The sequence below is a fragment of the Neoarius graeffei genome, chromosome 18 (assembly GCF_027579695.1).
Source record: "Neoarius graeffei isolate fNeoGra1 chromosome 18, fNeoGra1.pri, whole genome shotgun sequence".
NCBI classification, from domain to species: domain Eukaryota; kingdom Metazoa; phylum Chordata; class Actinopteri; order Siluriformes; family Ariidae; genus Neoarius; species Neoarius graeffei.
The window spans coordinates 49,744,813-49,771,610 of NC_083586.1; the positions used below are offsets into that span (position 1 = coordinate 49,744,813).

The following is a 26,798-nucleotide window of genomic DNA, read 5'->3' on the forward strand; positions in this document are numbered from 1 at the left end:
CGAGTCACCCAAAATTTTTAAATGCCCATAAAATGTTAAATAATGACAGGTGGCGCTACCATCTTGACAACTTTTATCCACACCAACCTGGGGAACATTCCATACGAGTTTGATCAAAATCTGATCACTCCTGTAGGAGGAGTAGCGATTTTCATGAAATTGCACGTGACCCCTGTGTAGCCGCATCCATGGTAGGTGGCGCCACCTGGTGGACAACTCTTGTTGGAATATGCCTTTAGAGACTTCTGGATGGGTGAGTTTAGCGTTTAATGTGATGAGACACCCATAAAATGTTAAATATGACAGGTGGCGTCACCGTCTTGACGACTTTTATCCATACCAACCTAGGGAACATTCCATACGAGTTTGATCAAAATCTGATCACTCCTGTAGGAGGAGTAGCGATTTTCATGAAATCGCACATGACGACTGTGTAGCCGCATCCATGGTAGGTGGCGCCACTTGGTGAACAACTCTTGTTGGAATGTGTCTTTAGAGTCTTCTGGAGCATTTATAATGTGATGAGTCACCCAAAAATTGTAAATATGACAGGTGGCATCACTGTCTTGACGACTTTTATGCACAGCCACCTGGGGAGCATTATATGTGAGTTTGATCAAAATCCGATCAATCCTGTAGGAGGAGTAGCAATTTTTGTAAATTGTGGGCGGACGACGTGTGATCGCGTAAGCTCATCCGGCCTGGCCTGCAGCCGGATGAGCTAAAAAAAAAATCCGGGATAGAAAATACGGACTGAAGAAGGAAATACCATTTTTCTTTGTAACTTTTTTCAACTTCAGTCCAATCCTGTAATCCAGTGCAACACAAACGCAAGAGACAACTGCATGACCTGTCCGAGTAATAATTAACACATTTAACACCAATTTAACAATATGGCCTCCACCCTAATTATACAGCAGCTTAAAAAAATAGCACTTGATCCAGTACATCAGATTACACTGCATACAGCGCAAGCAAAAATGCACTTGAGTTCAAGTTCGGAATTGCACGTAACTAATGCTGTGTTCACACTTATACCGGTACGAAAGTGGTATAACTGTATCGATACAAAGTATACCGGTACAGTTTAGTGCATCTGTCCACACTAGCGAGAAACGTTTGCGGTTTTCTTTCACGGTAGTTGAAATGCGCGTGCGCGAAGTGTTTCCGTGGTTACCGAGTAACTTCCTTCCGAGAATATATGGCATCCGTTATTTCGAGATCTCGAGAAAACAAAACAATTATTTCATGATCTCAGCTGGATCACTGTATCTCCGTCGGTAGAGACGAAGCCGGGCCAGTCTTCTGCGGAGGTGCCGCGGACTAATTTTGAAATTATCCCTTATTAAAAGGCTTAATGCAATCTCTCCCTGTGTCAACCCCTGATCAAAATATTGCCTTATTAGGTGATCGATTATTCCAGACATTCTAATGACCAAAGTTGCGTCTATACAGAATGAGAAATAGCCCCAAAGTCAGCATATCACAAGTCTCTTGGCGCACCTGAATGAACCATTTCTCAGCTGTTTACTCGAGATCATGAAATAACGGTTTTGTTTTTTCGAGATCTCGAATTAGTTGTGTTGTTTTCTCGAGATCCTGAATTAATTATGTCGTTATCTCGGGATAACAAGGTGAATAAAAAAAAAAAGGATTATATGAAGGGCCTCTCTCGGCTTCCGTACGGATGCAACAACGTGTGTGTGCGCTTTTTGTTGTCAATGTACAGTCTGTATTTCTGGTGGTCATTTATTCAGTCGAATCGTATAAAACGCACGAGGCAGTTGAGAAAGAAACAAACGAATCTCCGTTCTTCACTATTTTATTCAGCGAAGACATCGATTGAGGTGTGTGACTTTGCGCATGCGCATTATATTTGTATCGATACAGAGCCGCTTCATCTGTCCGCACTACAGCGAAGCGCTACAGTACCGATACTGTACCGGTACGAAACCCATACATTTGTGGGTTTCATACCGATACAGTTATACCGCTACAGTACCGGTATAGTTGCTAGTGTGGACAGGTGTTGCGGTACGAAAGTAGTTTCGTATCGGTACAAAATCCCTAGTGTGGACAGGGTATAAGATTTTACTCAAACTCACACATGCACAACTCGTGTGAATTCTTAAGAGCGCTTAAGTTCAGACTTGCATCTGAGGTTGGAATGCCACTGTGTGCAATTTAAGTATTATATCCCTATGATTCATGCATAACTCAACTCTGAATATGGCCCGTATGTATGTATGCACAATAGTATGAAAACATTTTTCTTTGTATATATTCATATGACAATTATTTGCCTATTCAAACCTGAATTTTGGTCACAAGTCGGTCACATAAAGGAGAATCAGATCCTCTAAAGTTACATTTTTAAGTCAAGTAGGAGTGCAGGAGTGCTTACAGGGGACCAAAACAAATTTGAGCGACACAGTGAATGCATACAAATATAGCTACTGTTTACAATAAACTGATTTTTAATCAATAAATCATCTTTTTTAAATAGAAATATGGTTCATTGCACTTGTTAAAAATTAATATGATTCTTGAAGGCAATACTGTGATTCATTTTTTTTAAAAAGGTGTAAAATGTACTGTACCATATGCCTGATTTAGAATAGTAAAAATAACAATATCTGGAATGTACATACATGTAAAAGACCCTCACCGATACACATACGGTAATGTATTTGTCACTATGTATATACTATAGCATGTGCATGGCATCGCATTCACACTTACAAACGCACAACATGTACAGTACACACATTACAATGAATTTTACAAAGGTGTGTTCTTGGCATGTGCCTGTAGTTACATGCACACATACGTATATACAGTAGACATGTATAAAATAAATAAATACAGGAGGAAAAGGTTATTGGTAAGCGGTTCATGGTTTCCTTCAAATTGGTATTTGGCACAGTCTTCGACTCACCGTGTTACAACATCAGCCTGATGAAGTTGTAGAAAGTAGTCTATTTGAACTGTGGTCCTCCTCTATCCCAGAATCCCTCCTGGCACCTTTAAGGGGACAGTCGAGGAGTATGTTCAGGGCCTTGTGACAGATGGGGGAGGGTGTCCAAACTCCAAACTCTTTGGTCTGGTGGACAGGCACACGGTAGGGTGTGTGGAACTGACCCCTGTTATTGATTGGGTCCAAAAACCGAGATGCTGTTTTACCAGTCCATTGTGGCTTTGTGTCCAGTTGTTACAGGGGTGGCGGAGATAACTCATAAGGTGAAAAAAAAAACGTAAGCAGCTTCCTTTTTCACCCTTTTGTAAACCCCTAACCACCCCATTGGGGGCTAGACGGTACCCTCGTTGTGTACCATGTGGTTCGGCTTTTTGTGGGCAACACAGTTCTGCGTCTGGTTAAGCAGAATGTCCGTTTCGTCGGCCACGCCGTCATGCAGCTCACTAAGAGTCAGTTCGATTTTGGTGTACTCGCTGTCTGATGGCTGTGGTGTCTTTTCCATGTGTGACGCCATCACGGCATTCTGGTACTGCTGACGGGTGACCTATGGCGTAGTGGCAAAGATATAACGAGCAAAAGTATCACTGATTGCAGCTAGTGCACAATAAACAACACCGAGTCCAAACAGCAGACTGATTGATACTCCACTGTTCAACCAGAAGTTGCTTTAGACATTCATACACATACAGACAGACAGACAGTAAACAAGCAAAACACTGAGCCCAAGGGAGACCATGAGGTAATAATAAACTTTTCGATTTCTATGAGTAAGTAAACGCTTATGTTTAAATAAGCATCTGGTAGATTGACTACGGTGAATCAACCCAGGACAAAAACAGCAAGAAAAAGTATATGTCCATGTCCTTAAATGTTAAACACAGATTTCTGTGAAAGGAAGTTGCTGTGTGGTACAATGTCCACCTCTTCCCTTTATCTCAGCAATCTTGTATGTTGATGTTGAATGGAGGCACTAATACAACCCCAATTCCAAAAAAGTTGGGACGCTGTGCAAAGTGTAAATAAAAACAGAATACGATAATTCGCAAATCATGGGAACCCTATATTTCATTGAAAATAGTACAAAGACAACATACCAAATGTTGAAACTGAGAAATTGTATTGTCTTTTGGAAAAAATATACGGTATATGCTCATTTTGAATTTATCAGCAACACGTTTCAAAAAAAGTTGGGACAGGGGCATGTTTACCACTGTGTTGCATCACCTGTACTTTTAATAATGCTCTGTAAACGTTTGGGAACTGAGATGATCAATTGCTTTAATTTTGAAATTAAAATGTTGTCCCATTCTTGCCTGATGGACAATTTCAGTTGCTCAACAATTCGGGGTCTCCTTTGTCATATTTTACATTTCATAATGTGCCAAATGTTTTAAATGGGAAACAGGTCTAGACTGCAGGCAGGCCAGTTTAGCACCTGGACTCTTACTACAGAGCCATGCAGTTTTAATATGTGCAGAAAGCGGTTTGGCATTGTCTTGCTGAAAGAAGGAAGGCCTTCCCTGAAAAAGATTTTGTCTGGATGGCAGCATGTTGCTCTGAAATGTGTATATATCATTCAGCATTAATGATGCCTTCCCAGATGTACAAGCTACCCATGTCATGTGCACTAATGCACCCTCGTACCATCACAGACGCTGGCTTTTGAGCTGTGCACTGATAAGCCGGATGGTCCCTCTCCTTTTTAGCCTGGAGGACGTGGTGTCCATAATTTCTAAAAAGAATTTCTAATTTTAATTCATCAGACCTTTGGGACAATTTTCCACTTTGCCTCAGTCCATCGTAAAAGAACTCGGGTCCAGTGAAGGTAGCGGTGTTTCTGGATATTGTTTATATCTGGTTTTAACTTGCATTTGTGGATGCAGTAATGAACTGTTTTCACAGACGATGGTTTTCTGAAGTGTCCCTGAGCCCATACAGTGATTTCCACTACAGACACGTGTCTGCTTTTAATGCAGTGTCTCCTGAGGGGCTGAAGATCACAGGCATCCAATGTCAGTTTTCAGCCTTGTCTCTTGCATACAGAGATTTCTCCAGATTCTCTGAATCTTTTAATGATGTTATGGACCATAGATGATGTGATCCCCAAATTCTTTGCAATTTTACATTGAGGAATGTTATTCTTAAATTGTTGCACTGTTTGCCCACACAGTCTTTCACAGAGCGGTGAACCCCACCCCATCTTTACTTCTGAGAGACTCCGCCTCTCTGGGATGCTCTTTTTATACCCAATCATGTTACTGACCTGTTGCCAATTAACCTAATTATTTTTAAAAAATTTTTTTTTTAGCATTACACAACTTTTTCAGTCTTTTGTTGCCCCGTCCCAACTTTTTTGAAACGTGTTGCTGACATCAAATTCAAAATGAGCGCATATTTTTCAGAAAACAATAAAATTTCTCAGTTTCAACATTTGTTGTCTTTGTACCATTTTCAATGAAATATTGGGTTTCCATGATTTGCAAATCATCACATTCTGTTTTTATTTATGGGACACGGTGTCCCAACCTTTTTGAAATTAGGGTTGTGTAACCCCAAATCAAAAACATGTTTGGACGGTACGTTGAAATTGAGAGTGAAACGGAAAACAATGATTTGTAAATAATATTTGACCTGTATTGCAGTCAAAACAATACAACAGCACTTTTTTTTCAAAATAAACATTTCAAACACCAAGGGATGAAGTCTTTCAGGTGTTGTTTTCTCCCATTTTTTTCCTGCAAACAGGTCTTAAGGTGTGCAACAGTACAGGGTTGTGTTGTTGCATTTTTTTTCATTTCAGAATGTCTTTCGCCACACATTCTCGATTGGAGACAGAGGGGACAGGCACCCTCTTCTTCCACAGCCATGCCTTTGTAATGTGTGCAGAATGTGGTTTTGCATCGTCTTGCTGAAATCTCCCTGGAAAAGATTTTCGTCTTGAAGGCAGGATATGTTGCTCCAAAATCCCAATGTACTTTTCTGCATTAATGCTCCATCACAGAAGCGTAAGTTACCTTCGCCAAGGGCATTGACACAACCCCATACCATGACACACCCTGGGTTTTGGACCAATTCCTGGTAACAGTCTGGATGATCCTTTTCATCTTTGGTTTGGAGCACAGCATCCATTTCCTCCAAAAAAGACCTTGAATACTGATTCGTCTGACCACAATACATGCTTGATGGTCCATCCCAGATGCCTCTGAGCCCAGAGAAGTCAACGGTGCTTCTGTACACAGTTAACATAAGGCTTCCTTTTTACACAGTAAAGTTTTAACTGCCATTTGTGGATGTAACTCTGCATTGTAGTGCTTGATAAAGGTTTGTCAAAGTAAACCTTTCCCAAGCCCATGTGCTTATATCAGCTGCAGATGAATGACGGTTCTTGGTGCAGTGCCATCTGAGGGATCAGAGATCATGGGTGTTCAACTTAGGCTTGTGCCCTTGCCCTGTACAAACCATATTCCTTCAATCATTTAATGATATTATGTACCATAGAGGGTGCAACATGACAGAACATGAAATATCTTGGTTTCATTCTGTCTGCAATGAAACAGAAGTCAAAGTAAATTTAGAAATCACTGCTTTCTTTTTTTTTATTTGCATTTTCCACACCATTCCAACTTTTTCTGATTTGGTGTTGGAGAACAGATGTTTAAACTCAACTGTCTGTTGCCCTATCATCAGGCGTCACCCAGAAAATAACGCGTTTCCATTTCAATCTCGTAAGTCTCAAGGTCAATTTTTTTTTGGGGGGGGACGGACAAAAGTCGAACTTGCGACCAACGGCATCAATATGGATGCCTCATCCACCACCACCAAGATGTCTAGTCCTTGTTACTAATTTAGGTTCCTTAAATACCCTTCAATTATCCTTTAAAAATGGAAGAAGCTATAGAAGAAAAGTTAAAGAGAATCTCAGAGAGATGCATGGATGGATCATACTAAAATCTTAGCCAGAAAATCGGCCTCGAGTTCCTGAACATGAACATAACATCTCTGTATGACACACAGGGAGGAAGCTATTGAAGAAAAACTACTTTACACGTTTGACCTTGCTGTGACTTTTTTTCATCCTGTTTGGATAAATTTCAAAATCTAATCACTTCACCTACTGATTACAGTGATAATAATTAACAATTATTTGCAGAAGGTGAAGTGAACATCTGTGAACAATAACTAAGACGAAGTCGAGGTGATTAATTAAATAATATTGGCTGGCATTGAGTGGTATATCAGATATATTCCAATCAGTTACCATGATATTGAACGAGTCGAAGATGAGTATATCTGATATGCCATGAAAAAAGCCATTATTATTATGATTATACATACACATTCCTTTCAGGTGTTCGATGTGTCTTTTTCAAAATTCTCTCAAAATCTTCATTATTTAATGAAGCAAACCTAGCGGCCATGTTTCTTTACAAATTGTCACAGTTGCTCGCAAGCGCGGAAGTTTTACATCTCCGAAGTGTCTCTTTTCCAGTTTTTCAATCTCCATTGGTATGTTTTTCTCTTGTAAATATGTGTGAAGAATATCTAACGAAGTTTTGGTAGCCTTCCGGGTGTTCAGTGCATCTTTCTCTTTCCCGGCAAACAAAGAAATGCTTGTGCGCATGCGCAGCACAAAACTTTCTCATTGGATATTCGCATCAGCTCTGATGTGTGACGTCATGTTGTCTTGACAACCGTGCAGTATCTTTAACCATATTCAATGCTCGTTCTCCGTTGGGCAGAGTGGTGTAATACATGTAGAATAAGCAATATGCTAACAATATTGCATGCTATCGAAGCAAATGAATGAAACCTGCTAGAAGGGAATAGAACACATGTTTTTATTCCATCAAAAAAAAGTGTCCTGTATAGATAATAATCACCGATATTCACTGAGCCTGAGGTGGATAATTGTTTTAGTATAAATACACAGGTGATTATTTAAAAAAAAAATCATTTCAAACTTCAAAAGCGGCATGCAAACATAATGCTTGTGTAACTTATCCATATCGAGTCACATAAAATCTTTTGTTTTGAAATGGATAAAATAAATCTCAATTCCATGTTGCCTTTGAATAGTTTTAGACCAAACTTTGTAGCATCTTTAGTGCTTTTAGGAACAGGATTTTCTTTCATGATTTGTAATTCTTCCTCACTTACGGTGACGAAGTGATTGGCCGCCATTTTGCCGGGTCCTTTGAGATGAATACCGAGAAATCGTTGGGATTTCTCGAGCAATCAGCGCAAACAATTTCCTATAACCTGCGTATTTATACTAATTTTATCAACATTCAAACGTTCGTGCTTGAGATAATGCCCAAATGAGAATCATGGATGGATGGATGGATGGATGGATGGATGGATGGACAAACAGATGAACAACCTGAAAACATCATACCTCTCAGTCCTGGAGACATAAAAAAAAGAAACATTTGGTTTCAAAAGAACTGCGTGATGGCTGTGGATAGCATCTGCAACTTCAACAGATGAAAACACAACGCCTGCTTTTATCTATTCACCTTGACGTAAAGAAGGTCTGTGATGGCTCTAACTGTGTAGTCTGGGATGTAGATCTGCAGAAAGGAGTGGAGCTGGTTGTTGCTGCTGCCCAGCGGGGGATTAATAGCTTCATTGCGGTCACTCCGGTTCAGTGAGTCAGAGTGGTTCAGTCCATATGGCCGAGGAGGAGACTTATTCTCTGAAACAACAACGAATATAGGTAATGTCGGACTTGAATTAGGACTGTGAGCTGAATTACAGGTCATCTACAGTATGTTTCCTCCGAAAGAGGATTTTACTCCGAAACACAGGTGTACATGCAGTGATAAGCACCTTACACATAAGCCCGACGTGTGAGTGAGTTTTCATGGAAACAAATGACCAACCATTGCAATGTAAAGAAATGTCTTAATGGCAGTCACAGAAGGGGTTGATGAGGAGGTCGGTGTTTTAAAGTGGCGGCAACAGCTGGATAAAGACTGATAAATAAAAACCTTACAACCCTGAAAGAGAGGACTAGTCCTGTTTTAATTAAACACAGCTTATTTTTTCCACTTCTTAAAGGGGGCTGGCCTACAAACACACGCACACACTTTTCTCTGCCTCTCTTTTTCAAACACACACACACACACGCTCAATCACTGGTCATGTTAATGCCACAGTTTTCTTGGAATGTATGTAATCCGTGGTCGGATGTCTGAGTTCTGCGCTCGTCCCCGGCCTGCGGGGCCCCGTGTGCTACACATTGGGTCATTGTGTGTGTGTGTGAGAGAATGGGGGGAGGCCATGGTTATTTTTCCAAGTCTGGCAAAATCAGTGGGAGGGATACTACGAATTTATGGTATGAGAACATGGAAGTACAGAAAAGAGGTGGGGGTGGACAACCGGGTCATTTTTCACTCTTGTTAAAAAGTGAAAAAGATCAAATCTGATTCGAATGAACTGCTTTCTGATACGGATATCACAAAATTGAATATTTTATTTAAATATATTTTAATCCCCTTATACATGCGCTTCAGTCTTTTTTTTTTTTTTTTTGGGCTCTCACTGAACAGTATTCATGTTTGTAAGTTAATCTGTCGTACATCAGCATGCAGCGAGTAACATGCGCATTCTTTGCCATTGTCAGATATTTTTGCCAACATTTAACGCCATGCAGCCAAAATGAAGCCAGGGAACTAACAGGTCAAAGTGAAATATGGCAATACCAGTACCTGGAGGTACTCCAATTGATTCTGACCTCTTGACCACACGGTTGCGAGAAAAGGAAAGAGAAGCTATCCGGAGACAGGATGGAAGCAAGAAACACAAAAGAAGAAGAAGAAGAAGAAACAGACAAGGACAACTCATTACAGTGAGGTGAAAAGACAAGATGGCTGCTGATCATCAGATGATTCGGGTTCTGACGGCACGAATCATCCGAAGGTCTGCGTCTATCTGATATATCTATGGGATATGTTTGTAAAAATAAAAATAAAAAAAATATCATGTGGTACAAATATAATTAATGCAGTTCCAACATTCAACCAACAGAGGTCACATAACTCCTGTACCATATTTCTCTCTTGTCAGTGGTCCAGTCCCAGAGCCCACCCTGGCGGTTTTGGGTGCATGTTCATGTGACTTCCGGTAAGTGTTCAATTATTGTGTCCCGTTTCTCAAAGCCCTGTGTGTAACACCACAGTAAATACACACTACGCTAAGTTCTATATCCCAGAATTCACTGTGTGTGATGTCTGAATCCTATAAGGGAAAAGAAGTGGTGTGTAGAAACAGCATTAAAGTAACAAGTGGGACAATTATTACATCCACACACATGTAATTGAATGTAGTGTTCCAATATTTGTCTTTACAGAGCCATTAAAAGGTTCTACATACACTTTTGTTTGTAGTGTAGTATAGCTCAAGCATGTGCTTTTTACAGTTGTTGAATTAAGATGTCTTGTACTACAGTGCTACTAAATTCTGGAATCTGATTGGTCAGAAGGTTCGGATTAATTTGACAGTCAGTCCAGCTGCAAGGCAAATCACAGGGTTTTTTTTATGATCTTCACATTCCCTGGATATGAGCAATATCGTGTGCTCTGATTGGCTACTCTACTACTAGGATATCAGCTCATATACCATGAGTAGAGAAAAATAAATTGGCGGAGCGTGTTGCTGAACCAACCGAGGACGAAATAAAAACTACTCGAAAACGAAAGCCCAAAAAAAAGCAACAAAATATGGAATAAAAGTATTTGACTGTAAGAATATATCTTTTTTTTTTTTTTTTTCAAGAATTATTATCGCGTTTTTCACAAATTGCTCCTGTCATTTCGCTGGCTTGTTTACATTCACCTCATCTCATCTCATTATCTCTAGCCGCTTTATCCTGTTCTACAGGGTCGCAGGCAAGCTGGAGCCTATCCCAGCTGACTACGGGCGAAAGGCGGGGTACACCCTGGACAAGTCGCCAGGTCATCACAGGGCTGACACATAAACACAGACAACCATTCACATTCACACCTACGGTCAATTTAGAGTCACCAGTTAACCTAACCTGTATGTCTTTGGACTGTGGGGGAAACCGGAGCACCCGGAGGAAACCCACGCAGACACAGGGAGAACATGCAAACTCCGCACAGAAAGGCCCTCGCCGGCCACGGGGCTCGAACCCGGACCTTCTTCCTGTGAGGCGACAGCGCTAACCACTACACCACCGTGCCGCCCTAGACTGGTTCAAAAGCTCAAAAAAGTTTGAAAATTACAGAACTGAAATGTCCAAGGAAGAATTAAATAAACGTCGAAAGCTATTCTATACCTCGGCACGACAGCAAGACGGCACTTTCTAAAAAAAAAAAAAAACAGCAAAAAATAAACACAAGTCAATTTGTGCAGCCATCAATAGATTTTAAAGAAGTCCGCCTAAGTGGAAATGATTTTGTCAGATGTTTTGTATAAAGATTTTATTTATCGAATTTGCAAAAAATAAAAATGAAAATGCTCTGTTTCTCAAAATCCAGTGAATGTGAATAGAATAAAACAGTTATTCCGCTGGCGGCACGGTGGTGTAGTGGTTAGCGCTGTCGCCTCACAGCAAGAAGGTCCGGGTTCGAACCCCGTGGCCGGCGAGGGCCTTTCTGTGCGGAGTTTGCATGTTCTCCCCGTGTCCGCGTGGGTTTCCTCCGGGTGCTCCGGTTTCCCCCACAGTCCAAAGACATGCAGGTTAGGTTAACTGGTGACTCTAAATTGAGCGTAGGTGTGAATGTGAGTGTGAATGGTTGTCTGTGTCTATGTGTCAGCCCTGTGATGACCTGGCGACTTGTCCAGGGTGTACCCCGCCTTTCGCCCGTAGTCAGCTGGGATAGGCTCCAGCTTGCCTGCGACCCTGTAGAACAGGATAAAGCGGCTAGAGATAATGAGATGAGATGAGTTATTCCGCTCAATCTGGTCGTACATGGCTTATATGTGCATTATATTCAGCGCTACGTGCCTCGTTGGCGATCAGCTCATGTATGACTTAATTTCATGGAATAACTCTTAATGGACCTGTAATCAAGGATATTGCACATGATCCAAGACTAATAATAAACAAATTGCATAACAATGAAAAGCACTGATATGGTGAGGTTTTCTGGAAGGAGGGCAAGGCAATGATTTATGGAAGAAGTTACCAGTGCTAACATTTGCTAAACCATGTAGGTTTGTATGCTCTTCGGAACGGAAAATGACAAAGGGCGTCCTGTTTTCTAAAGGTATTGTAAAATTATTAGTTAACAGCCGGGCACTGTCCAAACTGATAATTACATCATCCATTTTTCTTTGGTTAATCAGACACAAGGTACGCCACCACTCTTGTTGGAGCAGTTGAGGGTTAGGTGCCTTGCTCAAGGGCACTTCAGCCACTCCTGCTGGTCCAGGGAATCAAACCAGCGACCTTTTGGTCCCAAAGCTGTTGTTCCAACCATTAGACCATGGCTTCCCGAAAAATTAAGTACATTTGTAAAATTAAGACCATTAAGATCTTCTTACATGTTAGCGAAGTATGAGAAAATTACATTTTTATATTTTTAACCTTTAAGATACAGTGGTGCTTGAAAGTTTGTGAACCCTTTAGAATTTTCTATATTTCTGCATAAATATGACCTAAAACATCAGATTTTCACACAAGTCCTAAAAGTAGATAAAGAGAACCCAGTTAAACAAATGAGACAAAAATATTATACTTGGTCATTTATTTATTGAGGAAAATGATCCAATATTACATATCTGTGAGTGGCAAAAGCGTGTGAACCTTTGCTTTCAGTATCTGGTGTGACCCCCTTGTGCAGCAATAACTGCAACTAAACGTTTCCGGTAACTGTTGATCAGTCCTGCACACCGGCTTGGAGGAATTTTAGCCCATTCCTCCGTACAGAACAGCTTCAACTCTGGGATGTTGGTGGGTTTCCTCACATGAACTGCTCGCTTCAGGTCCTTCCACAACATTTCCATTGGATTAAGGTCAGGACTTTGACTTGGCCATTCCAAAACATTAACTTTATTCTTCTTTAACCATTCTTTGGTAGAACGACTTGTGTGCTTAGGGTCGTTGTCTTGCTGCATGACCCACCTTCTCTTGAGATTCAGTTCATGGACAGATGTCCTGATATTTTCCTTTAGAATTCGCTGGTATAATTCAGAATTCATTGTTCCGTCAATGATGGCAAGCCGTCCTGGCCCAGATGCAGCAAAACAGGCCCAAACCACGATACTACCACCACCATGTTTCACAGATGGGATAAGCTTCTTATGCTGGAATGCAGTGTTTTCCTTTCTCCAAACATAACGCTTCTCATTTAAACCAAAAACTTCTATTTTGGTCTCATCCGTCCACAAAACATTTTTCCGATAGCCTTCTGGCTTGTCCACGTGATCTTTAGCAAACTGCAGATGAGCAGCAATGTTCTTTTTGGAGAGCAGTGGCTTTCTCCTTGGAACCCTGCCATGCAACCATTGTTGTTCAGTGTTCTCCTGATGGTGGACTCATGAACATTAACATTAGCCAATGTGAGAGAGACCTTCAGTTGCTTAGAAGTTACCCTGGGGCCCTTTGTGACCTCGCCGACTATTACACGCCTTGCTCTTGGAGTGATCTTTGTTGGTCGACCACTCCTGGGGAGGGTAACAATGGTTTTGAATTTCCTCCATTTGTACACAATCTGTCTGACTGTGGATTGGTGGAGTCCAAACTCTTTAGAGATGGTTTTGTAACCTTTTCCAGCCTGATGAGCATCAACAACGCTTTTTCTGTGATCCTCAGAAATCTCCTTTGTTTGTGCCATGATACACTTCCACAAACATCTGTTGTGAAGATCAGACTTTGATAGATCCCTGTTCTTTAAATAAAACAGGGTGCCCACTCACACCTGATTGTCATCCCATTCATTGAAAACACCTGACTCTGATTTCACCTTCAAATTAACTGCTAATCCTAGAGGTTCATATACTTTTGCCACTCACAGATATGTAATATTGGATCATTTTCCTCAATAAATAAATGACCAAGTATAATATTTTTGTCTCATTTGTTTAACTGGGTTCTCTTTATCTACTTTTAGAACTTGTGTGAAAATCTGATGATGTTTTAGGTCATATTTATGCAGAAATATAGAAAATTCTAAAGGGTTCACAAACTTTCAAGCACAGCTGTATGACAAGTATCTATATAGAAAATGACAAAAGAGGGTTTCCTTATCAGAAAGGGTGGCTTTATTGGACGTTAATGTTGCTTCCTTTATTGAGTGAAAATTTTCCTGTGTATTGTCAAAGAACCCTTGATAGATAAACCCTTTTATGATAAGGCTGTTCTATTAAATAATGATCTTTGTGCTGCAATTATGATTCGTTGTGGTAACAGAACCTTAAAGAAAACATTATTGCTTGCACTGATCGTAAAAATAACTAGAAAAGCACTCGGAGAGCGCAGACCTCCGCCAAGAATCATTAAAAAATTCCGGGATCCAGAAGGTGATCCGGATCACCGCCAAAATTTAACGGATTGTTACTTGTGCCCAGTCACACCTCTGGAAAAAATTTCAGTGCAATCTGTTCATAACTTTTTCCGTAATGTTGCTAACTGACAAACCAACAAACAAACCAACGCTACCGGAAACATAACCTCCTTGGCGGAGGTCATTATCTGTGCACCATTTATTTGATTCTCAAAAGTGTGAGTTTTTTCAAGATGGGGCCCATGTTTTTGTGAATGAAGCCACACTGTTAGACCCCAGGTTCCCAACCATATAGCTTAGGGTGGTCCCGAAATGTATGAGAATTTTTTTTTTACCAAAACATTCCGACCACCCTACCATTTTTTTACATAGGCTAAAAGAAGGCAACAAGCAAAATTTCAGAAAAATTGGTTAATATTTAGAGGTGCCACACGAGGTTGCAAATCGGGTTAAGCCATTAACATTAGTTGGTGCGTAGACTGTTGCAGAGAAGATCTCAAACCCCTAAAAAGTCACAGTTCTAGAGGGAATATGCCACTTCTATGAAAAAGAAGAGGCAGGAAGAGTTTATAGACTGATAGAAGGTTAACTTTCATGCACTAAGGCAGACCTGGGCATTTTGCGGGCCGCATCCGGCCCTTTGGTTCATTCTGACCGGCCCGCGTAAGGTTAATTAGAAATTACAAAATAAACATATTTTCTAATTTTACCTCATGCATGGACTGAATGTGCATTGCTTTTATTTTGAAGTTGTGTTCAACAAAAACGCAATGTGCGCGACATGAACATGACATGAAATCCCACGAAACCTAATCCCGCGATAACTACTTCCGTAATTTGTCCAGACCAACCACAAACTTGTACGTCATCCTTCAAACGGTCCAGCCAATCACATAGTGTGACGTCACCAGCAGGCGCTGGAGCCCGAGCCAATCTGTAGATCTCTTTTCATAATCTTTACTTTTACAGTCTCTGCATGTTTCAAATTTTACTTAACTTTTATTCTATTTTATTCTGCTGGGTTTTTTTTCCCCCTATTTGAACTTCTACTTCATTTTATTATTTTATTTCTACTACTGTTTAATTCTTATTATATTTCTTCCCATTTATTTTATGTAATTTTATTCTCCATTGTTTACTGTTTTGCTTTTACTTCTGTAAAGCACATTGAACTGCCACTGTGTATGAAATGTGCTATATAAATAAACTTGCCTTGCCTTGCCTAGATCTGATACCTACACGGCATCATTATTATAATATGATGTATCTTGCTTGATATGTGGAGTAGAAAGACAATATTGTGATGTCTTTATTGTGTTTTGGGGTGAATGTGACTGAAAAAAAAAATGGTACAAACGTTCACATTTTGTTAACTATTGTTTTGGGAAATTTGATTGAATAAATGACATTTATTGTAAGGCAACCTCGTTTTTTCCATACTCTTACCAGTCTTAGCAGCTTGTAAAAACAATGTTATTTACTGCTTTATATAAAGAAATACAATTAATATTATACAGAATTTAGTTCAGCCTTTTGGTCTGGCCCGCCACAAAATTTTCTGTTTCTCATGTGGCCCCATGGAAAAAATAATTGCCCACCCCTGCACTAAGGGGTTCTTAAACAATGAGCACTGATCGTAATATGCTGATGAAGTTGTGAATGTTTTTCTTTCTATGTTTTTCAGATGGCTAGCAACAGTAATACAAGTAGTACCGGTGGTGCAAAGCACAAAACCAGAAAGGACAATCATGTTTGGTTAATTGGTCCCACTTCCAAGGAACTGTCTGGGAGAAAGCTTCCTTCTGCTAGGGAAGTCCTTAGTGTGTTCTTTTATCTCCACAAGATACCAGAATACCGAAGGGTTTAGAAAATCACAGACAAGTAATAGCTATTGTTACTTTGAACACAGGAAGTTATATTACTGTATTGTTTGTATTAATATGAAACAGTTAATAAGCCACATTATTTTATATTGTGTCTTGAGTGAAAACTTTAATGGCTTTGTGGCACCGCTAAACATTGTTCAATCTTAACCAAATTTCACACAATAACTTCTTTTAGGCAATGTAAAAAAAAAAAAGGTAAGGTGGTCGTAACAAAATCCTAAAAAAAAAAATTGGGGGACCACCCTAATATAGCTCCGTCCTACACAAGTATTTACCTGACCCAGTATGGCTAGTACAAGAGCTTACTGCTTTATTCATTACACCAAATATTAAAGACAATATCTCTGATTGGCCCTCATTTGCACAGAAGGAATTCTTGACAAAGATTGCAATAAAATGGTGAGATAATGGCAGGAAGGATTACGTGTGGTGTTTACCTGGAGAAGCAGTGAGTGCCATCATCCCATATGATGAAAACCCTCCAGCTTCAAACTTCATCCCATCCTTCCCTGCCTCCACTTCAACTTTCCCCTTGGGGAAGCAAAAAAGACAAATCATTGGCCTACAAACACTTTCAAATAATTCATTATACTGTGTTTATTATGACTGAATCATTGTCCAAAGTCTATATAGCTCCATGCAAGTCTCTTTTGGGTTGTCTATCTTGACGAACTCCATAAAGATCCGATGTACGACAGTGCTAAAAAAAAAATGGTTCACATTAGAACCACTGTATTAACCATTCAATGAAGCCATTTATCTCAGAGTGTATAGACTGGAGAAAGACTGTAATTCCTATGTGCATGCTCTCTGTTCTAAAACTAGTAGCAAAACAAAGCAGCTCTACAATGCAAGCTTTGACTGACACTTTCTTGAAACTGTCGTCCACAAGTTTCCCACTCGAGCCATGTGAAAAGTAAGACTTTTTTTTTATATCGAATACATCTCAGTTTGCTTTCTTTCCATGTCCTACACTCATTACATTACAGGCATTTAGCAGACGCTCTTATCCAGAGCGACGTACAGCATATCCAGGGGGTTCGGTGCCTTGCTCAAGGGCACTTCAGCCATTCCTGCTGGTCCAGGGAATCGAACTGGCAACCTTTTGGTCCAAAAACTGCTTCTTTAACAATTAGAGAAGCCATAGCTTTCCCATGGCTTATTCATCATCTAGTACCATGTCTTCTAATACCCTTATGGGTTAAAAATATCTTTTGTTAATGGGATGTTAATGTTAAAGAGATGGCAAGATTTTGATCAGAGCGAAATGTTTTAATCCGTGTTTGTGATATATAAAAAATAAATGTATAATCGACGACTATTGTGGTCATATAGAAGCCAACAAAATCGAATACTAATATTCCAAACTATAACAGTTTTTCTAACAAAGCGCTATCTACCCTCTTCCACATACAAATTTGTTTGCTTGGGTTCCCAGCTACGTACAGCTGTGGCATGATCTGGATTCAAACTTGCAATCTCCTGGAGACAATTCTGCTTCGTGCACGATCTTTGCAAAACGAAAGACAACAGGTCCCTGTCTTTATTGTTCCGATTAACGTTGATTTCTTTCCCTTTGCTCAGATGAAACCCTTCAGCTGAATTTGTTCCCTTACAGCCGATAACAAAATCATTTTTGAGTTGCTTGCGGTTGTACTTGTAGGCGTATCAGACGCTCGCTGGCCGTGCTGTGAAAATTGTGCATGCAGACACTCATCTACGTTTCCAAATCTGTCATTGCTTAACTCTTGAAAACTTTCTATCGTGAATACCATCATTAAAAAGCTTATAATCTCTGCTTTCCAAAGAAATTTATCTCGTTAAGATCTGTTCAATACTTTGGGAGTAACGGCAGGTAGAATTTGGTACAAACTGCCGGTGATTTTTGAGTCACGGGAAAGCGGTCAGGCTCTCTCTCTCTCTCTCTCTCTTCTGATAGGTTTCCGAATGGATTACTTGTGAATATCAATCAGATAACTTTTATAGGGATGTTCTCTCGCTTTCACTGTTTCTGATGAAGTATTCAGCAAAATTTTCCATCTGCTAGTTTTGATGTTATGATTCACGGGAGACTTTGAAGTGAGTTTTCATAGCTTTACCTACTTATTTTTTCAAATAAAACTGATTCATGTAAATAACTATTTTAGAATATAGCTGTCATAATTTTGATGAAAAATATTGAGATCTTAGTGGTCAGAATGAGATTTAAAAAAAACAGAAGTCAGAAACGCGAGCATCAATTTCAATTCAATTCATGTGAATTGTTTACTGGATGTGGTTCACGCAGTTTTTTCAAGGTTCGCCTTGAAAGCTGTGAATATTAATCAAAATAATAATTTACATTCTTTAATATAAACACTAGTCGGCCCTACTTTTGAGAAATGCAAAGGCCTACAGAGCAGAAAGAGGGGATTACAAATACTCTTATTGCTTTTTTTATTTTGATAGAGAATGGTAGATGTGAATGATATTCAGTGATTATTTATGCGTATTTTATAATTAACATTGATTTCTCCTTCTTTATGATGTGTAAAAGAGTTAAGATCAGCTTTATTTTGCACAAATAAAGCCATTTGGTGAAACTCTGAAGAAGAGAGTGTACCGATTTAACGGTTTTACCTAATTAGCATAATTAATACAAATTAAATAGTGATTTGCTTCATTGGGTTTTACTAATTTTTCAAACTTTGTATTCAGTATACAACCATCTATGTGCCTGCCGATTTCCATGTGAATATCTTGAAAAAAAAGAAAAGTTATTAAGAAAAAACATTTGATCTCATTGGTTAATGAGGCCCATTTTGGACCATGTGATCCTCGTACAGAATATTACGGCAGTTTTCTAAAAATTAAGCCGCTTTTACAATCTTTGATTTGTAATATCTCAAGAACGGGTAAACATATTTTAATTCTGTAAAAAGGACGTTATTCTGCATTCAATTCTGAATTCAATAAGAGCAATTTCAAGTAATTTGGATTGAATTTGAATTTTTAACCTGATATGCCAAATACTTATTCCACAACATTCACTGAACCAATCACATTACTCACTGTTCAGCACTTGAAGTAGACTGCTTTTATGCTTGATACAGTCTTAAACTGTCATCATTTTAAAGCTGACCAGTGATCATTTCCAGGCACGACACTGGGTTTCAAAGAGTTTCCCGCATGAGTAAATTAATTCTCAGTCATGGGCGATTGCTCTAAGACAACGAGGGAGGCTCAGCCTCCTCTAAAAATGACGAACATCGTGTAGGATGAATTGCGCTAGGCTTATGTTATAGCCGACCTTATAACATTGCTATTTCAGATCCAGAATCATAGAAATATATGTGCTCAACCCAACTACAGTGCGAAATCATTCCGTTATAACTTTCCCCAGTTCACCTAATGTGTGCGTGAGTTTTTCCCCCTCGTGACAATGCGATGCAGCCCAGCCTCAGTGGACTTCAATGGCATTTGGGAGCTATGCGCTTTCAATATCAAAATGCAAGATGGTTATTGAACAAATACTGCAAAAACGCCCGCCCACGGACTCCCAGCCTCAGTGGACTTCAATGGCATTTGGGAGCTATGCACTTTTCAATCTCAAAATGCAAGACGGTTATTGGACAAATACTGCGAAAATGCCCGCCCATGGACTCCGAGCCTCACAGTGGGAGGGAAATGGCAAAGCTTTCCGCAAGGAGACTGGTGATTGGTGAAAGCGGCCGGATATTTTCTTTGATTGACAGCTCGTTTCAAATATAGACAGGCAGCGGTGAATCTCAGTTCAGTCCCATGCGGATTCGCAAGTGCTGTGGCGTATTGTAAGAGATCGGCTTACATTTCGATTTCATTCATTACATACGGTTTCTACCAGCTTTTTTAGTTTGTATATATTTTCATTGTAAATAAAGTGTAAATATAGTGTTGTCAAGTTTGCTATCTTAGTTCCAGAAATTTCATTTATTTGAGTGACTGAACTTGAACTTGAGGGGGCAAGTCAGCTAGCAAGAAAGCTGCGCACGGATGCCAAGCATGGCTGATTTAATTTTGGCGAAGCTATTTGCCAGTCTTCCTTTCGAGGAAAAAATTAAAATTAAAGAGCAGGGTAGACCAACGCCTCAAATTGACTTGGTGAAAAAGGTAGGGAATAATACTCGTTCCTTTCAGCTCTCCTGGTACGAGAAAGTGAATTGGCTAACAGCAAGTGACCCACATCAACAACAGTAAATAGGCTACTTTAGTAATATGTCATGGATGGACCAAAAATATAGAATCTATTTAAAATGTTTATGCTGAGTATATTATATTGGAATATATATTTTTCTGGATATGAATTAAACACAGCTACAATTTGGAAAACATTTTTAAACAAAAACACAGCCGAGAACATTTCACACTACAGACCTGGATTAAAAGTGAAGGGTTATCATAATTGTCAATAAAACATTTCTCAGTCAAAATAAGTAAAATATAGGGAAAGTGTCATTGAATGAAATGTGTGGCACCCAGCTCTATGTTTGGCTCCCCAAGGTCAGTGCTTGTGCCTATTCCAGAACACTCTGCTGTTACTGCTGAGGTTCCTGACAAAGAGCTGCTTTCAATAATGATCAATTTTTAAACAACATGCCACAATTTTAAAATATAAAATGTTAAAATATACCCCCCCCCCAACACCACCATCATGTATATTGGACAGTAGGCTAATGGGCCAAAAGAACCTGTTATTTCACAGTTTGTGACCCTGCCAACAATCAGCCAGATCAGAGGCAAGAGTATGGGCAAAATTGATGTGTTTTTTCTTTTTTCTTTTAAAATCTGGAAATATCGTAACCGACCAGCCTCCCCTGTTTGAAAGACTACCAGCCGCCACTGTTCTCAGTGTAACCAGACTCAACCTTGGAAGTACTTAAACACCCTTTTTATGGACTAAAGAAGGCGCTACATCCAAACAGACCAGGAGTAACCAAAAATGAACCAAAAACAAAGTTTGACCAGCCCAGTAATGGATGTCCATGGATAATTCAATAATCACCAAGTCATTAGTCCCTTCGGGGGAACCCTTGGCTAATTCAAATATCATATTTTAAATATTTACTACAGAGCGTTTTGCTTTCATAAAACATTTTAAAAATCTTTAAATCATCCAAAGAACCCCTGAGAGCCTCTTTGACGAAGAGTGCACACTAGTAACCCAGCTGACCTGCAGGATGAGGATGAAGTAGTCCGCAGGTCTGTTGCGGACATAGAGGTAATGTTCTGGAGCTTTCTTGTTCTTCTCATTGAACTTAAGTTCCTGGATTACATTCGGGTGCTTTAACAACCTCAGCAAAATCTTCTCAGACATCTGATTCAGGCCAAAAGTTTCCACCTCTGTAAAGTAAAAAGAAGGCCAACAAAAAATTTGTGAGAAATGTCAATACCAACATCACTACCAAAGACATTTTACAATACATGGGACATACATCAATATTTACCTCCACCAACTTTGTTGAAGGAGGTTATGTTTTCACCTCCGTTTGTTTGTTTGTCTGTTCCCAACGTAACCCAAACAGTATTGAACGGATTTTGATGAAATTTGGAGGAAAGGTGGGTCATGTGCCAAGGAACAACCGATTAGATTTTGATGCAAATCCAGATATGTATGTGGATCCAGGATTTTTTTTTTTTTAGCTTTTCTCAACAAACTCAAAAAGTAATGAATGGATTTGGATGAAATTTGGTGTACAGCTTTAGTATTTTCCTAAGTTCGAGTGAATTGATTTTGATGTTGATGATATGTGGCTTGGTGGAGATATGCACTCTACCGAGTGCCCTTCTAGTTTAATTTTTGTCTTTCAATTTTCCTGCCAGAATATTTAACAAGTTGTTGTATTTAGTTTTTTTTTTTTTTTTTAGGGACTGAACATAGAAGATTGATCAACATTGAATACTAATGTACTTTTCCTGCTTTAACACACGTGGCTTGGTTAAGTAGAGAAAACGGCATCTGTATAAATCGCAAGAGTAATTGGTAAAATATCTGAAATTCTATGTTGTTACCAGCAACTTGACTTTGGAAGTACATTTAATATACACTACCGTTCAAAAGTTTGGGGTCACTTTGAAATGTCCTTATTTTTGAAAGAAAAGCAGTGTTCTTTTCAATGAAGATCACTTTAAACTAATCAGAAATCCACTCTATACATTGCTAATGTGGTAAATGACTATTCTAGCTGCAAATGTGTGGTTTTTGGTGCAATATCTCCATAGGTGTATAGAGGCCCATTTCCAGCAACTCTCACTCCAGTGTTCTAATGGTACAATGTGTTTGCTCATTGCCTCAGAAGGCTAATGGATGATTAGAAAACCCTTGTACAATCATGTTAGCACAGCTGAAAACAGTTTAGCTCTTTAGAGAAGCTATAAAACTGACCTTCCTTTGAGCAGATTGAGTTTCTGGAGCATCACATTTGTGGGGTCGATTAAATGCTCAAAATGGCCAGAAAAATGTCTCGACTATATTTTCTATTCATTTTAAAACTTATGGTGGTAAATAAAAGTGTGACTTTTCATGGAAAACACAAAATTGTCTGGGTGACCCCAAACTTTTGAACGGTAGTGTACATTGTAGTGTTTATCATGAAAAGCAAAAGCAACATCATCATTAATTTCTGCTTCATGGCCTGTTTTGCTGTGTTTGCAGTATCCGAGTCGCCTGGTTCTTACATTGTAAGAGTTCTTTAAAAGCATCTACCAAGTCAAGCCATTGTTAAGCAAGTTCAAGAGTCTGTAGGCATCCTGCTTCAAGATTAAAAAAACGGAATAACTGAAGAAAAATCCATTTTGTAAAACTGAATTGCTTAAGAATCCATTTTAAAATGTAATCAATCAACCAAGACACATTTCCTGCCCACGTGTCAGTTCTTTATTTTAACACAACAGTTCTTTATTTTAATGTCAGGGGCTGCATTAAATTGTTTGACCTGCAAGATGTTGCAGTTAATAATGTGAGGATTGCTGACCTGGACAGAAATGTACAGCAAATACATCTTAATGCCACCAGTAAATGGCCTAACCTGGCTAAGGCTTCAGAAGAAAGCTACTGGGATAATATGGGGCAAAATAAAAACCATTCCTTGTTCCACACAAGCTGCTATGAATTAATGGAAGCATAAAAGCAGGAAGTCAGAAATTTGTCTCAAACTATTTCAAATCACAGGAATGAATGCACCATTCCCTTATTCCTTTTTTAGTATAAATATAGAGGTGATTATAGAAAATTGCATGCCCTGATCTGATTGGTCGAGAAATTCAGACTATTTCTCGATAATCACCTCGAGCGACTCAGCAAAATGGCGGCCAATCGCTTCGTCACTGTCAGTGAGGAAGTCATCATAGTTTCCCGCCTGGCGCATTTCCGCCTTGGGGTGCTTCTGAATGGATGGAGGTGGAAATCTGACATTCATCAGTCGCAGGAGGGCTGCCTTTTCCATCATGGCTTTTCTTGCCTGTTAGGCGTCAATTCCCAGTAGCTTTTCAACATTCCTTCATACTCTCCTAGACGTTCTTACATCAAAAAGTGCCTGTTTTTGCAGGGCATCATTGTCAAGTCAGCAGATATGGCCAGTATACTTCAAATGTTGGCAGTGGCAGAACTCGCAGATAGGTAGTGTATTGGTGATCTCCCGCAGGCGTTGGTTTGAGATTGTAACGCTCCAATCTATCTCTCCTTCAAGCTGGACATCACTCTGTTCTTTTCTGCTTGGGGCGTTTTTACGCTGGTATCCACCTTTCGCCATTTTCGTTAAGAAACCATGCCACAAAGTCTCAATCTTATCCAGTTCCTTCTCCATTAGAGCCCATGCTTGGATGCTATATAGCAGGCGAGCCTGCACACATGTGGTCAGAAATGCCACTCTTGTAGATAACTGTATTCTATGGTCTGTCAACACGTGTCTAAGCTTATTCCATTTCTGGAAGGCGGCTCCAATCCTGGCATACAGGAAACAAGAGGCGTCTATTTCATCGTTTGCGATGGTGTAGCCAAGGTATTTGAAACTTTGCACAATCTTTATTTTATTGTTACCGACAGTTATCAGGCATTCCTGGTTCTTGACTTCATCATTGACATTGAAGGTCATTGTCTCAGTTTTGCTGTATGACATCTGCAACCCAAACCGTGTGAACGTTTGGTCATAAATTTCAAGGATGTTCTTCAGTTCCTGGACAGAGTTGGCAAAAATGACCTCATCATCTGCGTACAGGAGTTCAGTGACGTGAGTGACACCAGCTGGTGGGGCCTTCTTATGATATTCCCCCGGTGACACTTCATTAGGTATGTAGTACTCTATTCTAAGGCCTGCTTTTGGATGTTTCTTCAGTACTTCATTGCGTGCAATTCGTACCACAAAGTCCATGTATATGTTGAAAATGAGAGGCGACTCCAAGGCTCCTTGACGGCACCCTGCCAGCATCTTGAAGAATCGTGTGCTCCCTTTAATACAGGCCTTCGTGCCGGTGTATAACGCACGTAATACAGATACCAGGTGGGGGCACTTGAGTTGGACTTCTAAGCACTTGAATAAAGAATTACAAATGATGAAAGAAAACGCTGTTCCTAAAAGCACTAAAGTTGCTACGAAGTTTGGTCTAAAACTATTCAAAGGTAAGGTGGAATTGTGATTTATTTTATGTATTTCAAAACAAAGTATTTCATGTGAGTCGGCGTAGATAAGTGACACAAGTCCACACATGCCTTTATTACATTTACATGCCGTTTTTGAAGATTGAAATAAATTATTTTTAAATACGATTTTAAATTTTTTAAAAAAATGATCACCTGTGTATTTAGACTAAAACAATTATCCGCCTCCCTTTATCTATCTATCTATCTATCTATCTATCTATCTATCTATCTATCTATCTATCTATCTATCTATCTATAAACTTATTCCTTCTCTATCTCTGTTCTCCCTTCATTTTTATTCTGGTCCTCCAATACCATACCTCCTTGATGACTGATATTTCATTCATTGCACTCTTCTATTATCAGGGACATTAGCTTAAGGAAAACTAAAAAATTTACACTTTCTGCAATTGTCGTTTTTTTATAATGAGTCAACTGTTTTGGATTTTTTTTAAAAAGCTGATGTCCAGTTTATGAACAGAAATGTAGTGCATACAGTATGTAAGGCATGCTGATGAAGCCATGACCTAATGGTTAGAAAAGCAGCTTTGCACCCAAAAGGTTGCTGGTTCAATTCCCTAGACTAGCAGGAATGGTTGAAGTGCTCTTGAGCAAGGCACTTAACCCCCAACTGATCCTCAAGCTGCTCTGGATAAGAGTGTCTGCTAAATGCCATTCATGTAATGAACATTCATTCTTTTTTTATTTTATTCCACTTATGCCACAACTTTCAGTTATTTAAGAACGACATGTACATTTGATCCATTTATAGTTACATTTGGGCAGCACCAAGGTGCAGTAGTTAGCACTGTCACGTCACAGCAAGAAGGTTTGCAGCCAACATTCTTTGGGTCTTTCTGTGTGGATTATACACGAGCTCCCAGCTACTCCAGTTTCCTCCCACAATCCAAAGAAATGCCGATTAGGTCAACTGGCTACTTTAAATTGCCCATAGGTGTGAATGTGAGCGGTTGTTGGTCTCTGAGTCAGTCCTGCGATAGGCTGGCGACTTGCCCAGGGTGTACCCCACCTGACTTTGACTCAAGTCAGTGGGGATTGGCTCCAGCTTCCACTGCGACACTGATGGATAAGCAGCATAACTAATGGATGGATGGATGGATAGTCACATATAATTCCGTGGAAAGACATTTATGTTAAAACAGCTTTCTTCTGAATGTTAAAGTGCTTGCACTGGTGCCTCTATTCAAAAATAGCACAAACCTATCCTCACTGAAAAATGATACTGTATACCATCAATAACTGACTGCGAGTTGGCCTCGTAGTTGGTGTATCCGCCTCTCGACCGCGAGTTCTACTCGCGGTCGGGTCATACCAAAGACCATCATAAAACTGGTACCTACTACCATCTGGCAAGGCACGCTGCAATACAGATGTGAGTGGGGGAAGTCAAACTCTCGCGGTTACCAGAGGACCAGCCCCCCACTGTAACCCTAGCCGTATAGACGAGAGGCCGAGGGCTATGGAAACGGAGATCGGTGCTGCAACCATACATCTTAAAGAGTTGGTTAGTACTGGGACAGGAAACTGCCTGGGAAGACCAGATTCTGGCATGAAAGGGATGTTGACTTGACTTGACACGACACCATCAATAATTACGCTTTTTTTTTATCCAATTACGTGCAGCATACACTATACAATTCCCTGTGTACGTGGTTATTATAGAACACAGAAGAACAGAACAACCTGCGATTTGCTTTGTCGAGCTGTGACTTTATAACTGTTTTAGAATACACAGGTGACTATTTCAAAAAAACAGAAATAGATCATATTAAAAAATCATTTATTTCAAT

The 26,798-nt window shown here is 39.7% G+C and overlaps 1 protein-coding gene across 5 annotated transcripts in view; it reads right to left on the bottom strand.

Moving 5' to 3' along the window:
- Positions 1-2,698: 2,698 nt before the first annotated feature.
- Positions 2,699-26,798, bottom strand: part of cnnm2b (cyclin and CBS domain divalent metal cation transport mediator 2b) — a 92,244-nt gene continuing 68,144 nt past the window's right edge. The window contains exons 4-8 of one of the 5 annotated variants that reach the window (XM_060898973.1): positions 21,523-21,692; positions 16,772-16,865; positions 8,976-8,989; positions 8,494-8,664; positions 2,699-3,521 (exon numbers count right to left, since the gene is read on the bottom strand). In XM_060898973.1, the coding sequence (XP_060754956.1) occupies positions 3,309-3,521; positions 8,494-8,664; positions 8,976-8,989; positions 16,772-16,865; positions 21,523-21,692 (662 nt within the window). In that variant the 3' untranslated portion in view covers positions 2,699-3,308. Of the gene's footprint in view, positions 3,522-8,493; positions 8,673-8,975; positions 8,990-9,687; positions 9,751-14,586; positions 14,637-16,771; positions 16,866-21,522; positions 21,693-26,798 lie in introns of all 5 variants that reach the window. The other 4 variants (XM_060898970.1, XM_060898975.1, XM_060898971.1 and 1 more) reach the window with 4 other exon arrangements.